Source organism: Nicotiana attenuata, unplaced genomic scaffold (assembly GCF_001879085.1).
Source record: "Nicotiana attenuata strain UT unplaced genomic scaffold, NIATTr2, whole genome shotgun sequence".
Classification (NCBI taxonomy): Eukaryota; Viridiplantae; Streptophyta; class Magnoliopsida; order Solanales; family Solanaceae; genus Nicotiana; species Nicotiana attenuata.
Window position 1 is genome coordinate 628 of NW_017675274.1, and position 4,528 is coordinate 5,155.

The 4,528-nt window shown below is 38.1% G+C and overlaps 1 protein-coding gene across 2 annotated transcripts in view; it reads right to left on the minus strand.

The window, feature by feature from the left end:
• Window positions 1-4,132: 4,132 nt before the first annotated feature.
• Window positions 4,133-4,528, minus strand: part of LOC109219890 — a 2,346-nt gene continuing 1,950 nt past the window's right edge. For both annotated transcript variants that reach the window (XM_019384358.1, XM_019384359.1), the window contains exons 5-6: window positions 4,352-4,432; window positions 4,133-4,246 (exon numbers count right to left, since the gene is read on the minus strand). In XM_019384358.1, the coding sequence (XP_019239903.1) occupies window positions 4,151-4,246; window positions 4,352-4,432 (177 nt within the window). In that variant the 3' untranslated portion in view covers window positions 4,133-4,150. The remainder of the gene's footprint in view (window positions 4,247-4,351; window positions 4,433-4,528) is intronic.

Here is a 4,528-nt window from a genome sequence, read left to right on the forward strand (position 1 = left end):
GCTAGAGTAGAACACCAACAATCAATCACATTAGATTTTGAGGATGTCGATGTTGTAGAAGAGATACTAGAGTCAACCAAGGATATTGAGGATACATGTTTAGTTGACTCTATTGTCATTAGTGTTAAGAATGTAGATAGTCCCAATGTTCATGTAGTTGAGCGCATTGGTCCTCACTCCAAGCATTTTTCCACATTGTGTTTAGATGATGATATGGAAATAGAGTCGTCCGAGCCGTTTGAGGAGTCAAGGAATGAGGAACAAAGTGCTTACATTCTGGAATTCTTCTTGCCAGAAATTCGGGATTACACACCTCATATAAAGGCCAAAAAGTGCAGAATACTACATTATTTTATTGGGCCAGTCAGATTCGTTCCACCACCCCAGGAGCATGATCATAGAGCAGAATCAAAACTTGGGTTCGATTCATAAGTTCAAAGTGGAGGCAGAAAGTGATTCACGTCGCGCCGCGACGTTAAATCAAGAGCTTGTTGGGAGGCAACCAGCTTTATTGCTTTCTTTTATTTATTTTTTTAATTTTTATTTATTTTAATTGTATTATTTTTGTAGTGTCAATTTTTTTATTTTCTAGGAGCATGGAAAGCAAAGGTATTAGAAGAATGCAACAGCAAACCAAATGGTTGGAACTAAGTGTGAGGTACCCGCACGAAGGACCAAGCTGGGGAGAAGTCTGAGTACCCCATGAGCTATAGTGCTTCGGCCTTTGGCCTACCAGGGAGTCTCTTTTACCCTCTTTATGTATGGTGTGCATTGGGGACAATGCAAAATTTTAAGTGTGGGGTGAGGAGATCGTCTGGGCGACTTTCATGCTACTTTAGCTGTGTTAGTTTAATAATAATTTTCAAAAAAAAGATTGGACTTTTCCCGACGACGGATCTACTAGACAATTTTCTTGAGGGAAGTAAGTCTAAAAAAAATATTTTCTTTTGTTAGGTAGTGTAATAATTACCCCTTGGTTTTTCTTTGTGCCTCGGTTCTTTTCCAAGGGTTTTATTTGAACCAGGTGTAGTTAGTTTTTTTTTTGGAATAGGAGCCATTGTGTTTTGTTTTGAAATGAAGCAATATCTCTTGACTTTGTTATGCCTTGAGAATAGTGAGTACTTTGGCTGTGAAGCTTAGGCTCAATTTTTGACTCTTGTATAAGTACCTTAAATTGTATGATCTTAAATATGCTTAACTGCTCTGACTAGGGTGTCTTGATGAATCCAATCCTGAGTGAGTTATGTGCCATGTGTGTGTAAGGTTTCGTGATATTCTATGCATTGCATTTGATGCCTAGAACTTGCCCCGTGTGTTTGCAAAGCGAAATAGTAGTTTTATTCAGTCTAGGAAGTGATATAGGCATTTCTTTGTTGAGCCAGATATGTATATTTTACCCGCCTAATTATTATGTATCGTAGTTAACCCCTTTGAGCCTGTAATCCTGTTTCTTTGGCAACCACATTACAAGCCTTACCCATTTGTTTGAATTAACCATCTATTTGAACCATTGTAACCTCTCATGAGCACTTGAATTGTTATGAACTTTGTAAAAGTTAAAGTGTGGGGTGGTTGGTTTGGCTTTTGAGTGGAACTAATTGAATAAGGAGAAAGGTGCACTGTTTTGAAAAAGGAAAAGCCACTTGAATTGAAAAAAAAAATAGTTGGATTCTTGTAAAAAAAAATTCCTTGATAAGTGGTGGCTCTTGATGTAAGTGTGCTTAAAGAAGAATGGGGTAATATACATTGATGTGAAGGTGGAGTTTTGGTTTGACATAAGTATGGGATTTAAATGTTAAAGTATATGTATTAAAGTGCTTAGGGAGGTGTAGTCACTCTTATATCTAAATGTATCCTACCCGTCCCGTAGCCTACATTACAACCAAATAAAGTCCTAATTGATCCAAGATTGAATGAGCTCGATTAGTGGAGTAGTACACTACGGGCAAGCTTATGGTGCATCTTTTGTGGCATATGAATGTTATTTCTGAGAGTGAGTGAATTCTTTCTATCTTGAGTTCCTAAGTGTTCGTAAATTTTATTGTGTGGAACTACTCTCTTTTGTTGTGTGAGGGCACTTGATTCATGAAGGAAAGGTAATGTCAGTGACCTCTATATTAGAGTAAGTGGGTGAGTTGTGAATAACGTGTGGTACTTGTGAGTCAAATCTTGAGGTGAAGATGTTACGCTTTTGTGCTTAGTCTATTTTAAATACTCTTGGTGTGATGAGTTAGGAGAATTGTTTAGAAAGGTCGTGTCTATAAAAAAAAGTGTAGTTTGATTGCTCGAGTACGAGCAATGGTTTAAGTGCGGGGTGTTGATGATAGGCTATAATTACGTATTTTAGTCGCTTATTACACTCTAATTTACTGCACTTTAATTGAATTTGCGCTTTAATCGCTAGTGTTTTGCACTAATTGTGTGTTTTATGCCTTGCAGGTATGATTCCGAGCTATATAGATGTTATGGAATGAATTTAAGTGATTTGAAACTTTGAAGACTGAGTAAAAGCTCAAGGAATTAAGCCGGGATCGTGTTCGGGGGTCAAATTTGATAATTAAGTACGAACGAAGACTTGAGGAGGCATATTGCGCACTGTCTAGTAAAATAGACATAACTTTTTGCTCAGAACTCCATTTTGGCTCCACAATATATGGTTGGAAAGCTAACTCAAAGGGCTACAACTTTCATGTTTTACGTTTTTCCAAATTCCAAACGGAACAGGGTGAAAAACCGCGGTTCCACCGCAACCGCGGCAGAACCGCGATAGAAGATGGTCACGGACAACTGAAGAATCAGAGGGCATGTTTGGCCGCGGTTCCACCGCGACCGCGGCAAAACCGCGGCAGGAGGCGGAAATTTCAGGGACTTATGTGCAAAACACGGGATTTTAAGCCCTAAACCCTATATTAAACCAAGGAAGCCGGCCAAGAAAGGGAGGGGGACATATTTTGGACACAAATTAGACCTAAGGAGGCAGGAGACACTACATTAGGGTTAGACAACACCCTGGGAGGCAAGAACACATTGGGAGCAAGGCGGAGAATTCTTCTACGAGTTTTTCCTTCCTCTTCTTATTTTTCATTGTTGGTTATGACTTTTAGTATTGTAGTTTTACATACTATTATGAATAGCTAATTTGTTATCTAGAGTTTGATAGAATCTTTTGTAGGATAAATTCTTGTTATGTTTTTATATAATTGAGCCATAGCTTTTCTCTATTTGTTCAACTACGTTTATATTCTGGTTGATTGAAGAGCTCTCAATTAGATGTGCCTATTTAGTATGCATAACTCGGGAGAGAGTGCATATTTAGGTAATTGTTGAACACCACCACTCCCAGAGTATATGAGGGATCAATAACCGAGGGTTTAAAGGCGGGATTAGGGATAACGAAGCCTTGGGTGCGATCTGAAGTGAGCTGTATTAAAAGCCAGCTAGCGTAGCTCGGAAGAGCGCGTCTAGTAAATTGTCGTAATTACTCGGGAGAGATTTACGGTAATAAGAGTGCTCATGATCAGTAGAGAATACTTAGGCGAAATTATAGAAGACATATCGGGAAGGATTCCGACAATAGGGGAAATCATAACTCTAGACCTCCTTAATCTTTTCTCTAACCCTCAGTATCGTTAGTTGTTAATTTACTATTTTAATTTATTAGTTAATTAGTTAAACACAAGAATCTTAATATCTATAAGTTAGGAATTGTTCAAGCTGGTCTTCTTGGTGATAGTGACCAGCTGTAGCTAAACCTTAGTTCTCTGTGGGATTCGACTCCGGACTTGTAAACCGGATTATATTTACAACGACCGCATTGTCCTTTTTATAAGGCATAGTTGGGCGTGATCAATAAGCAACACAGAAATAAAACAGTCCTGGGTTGATAAAGGATATGCACCGAATATGAGATGATTTAGTCATTTCATAGTATAAATTTGCTATTTGTTCGGTAACAACATCAAGATTTCCTTCATTCACAAATACTACAAAAATTAGAAACCTCAATGGACCAATATACTGATATACTAACTTAAGCAAAGCTAGCTTAACGGATAGGGGGTTAGGTCAAACTACAACATCATTTTAGTCAGACCATACATTAATTCAGAAGAGCTTGAAAAGAACCAGAACCTATAGAAAGTCGACTAGTTTACCTTGCTGCAATTTCAGGAGAATAAGACACATATGCTGAAAGTATGCCAACTCCACCAATCCCAAGGGTGAGGAACTGCAATTTGTCCTTCAACTGCCGTGGAAAGAAAAACAAATAATTTAAAAGTGTGAACTTGTACAAAGTCAACAGATCTCAATAAAGAGTATGACTTATGTGGAGTAAATACAAAACAAGTACCTTAAGATACTGCTCCTCTGACTGAGCAGCCAAAAGTTTTGGATCCCCTTTTGTACGTCTTGTTTCCCGGAGTAACACTTCCTGAGGAATTGAAAACTCAGCATTACAAGGTTAAGTAGCATATTTCTATATCTCAGGAGGGAGACATGTTGAGCCCAAAAAAAAAAAAAAAAAAAA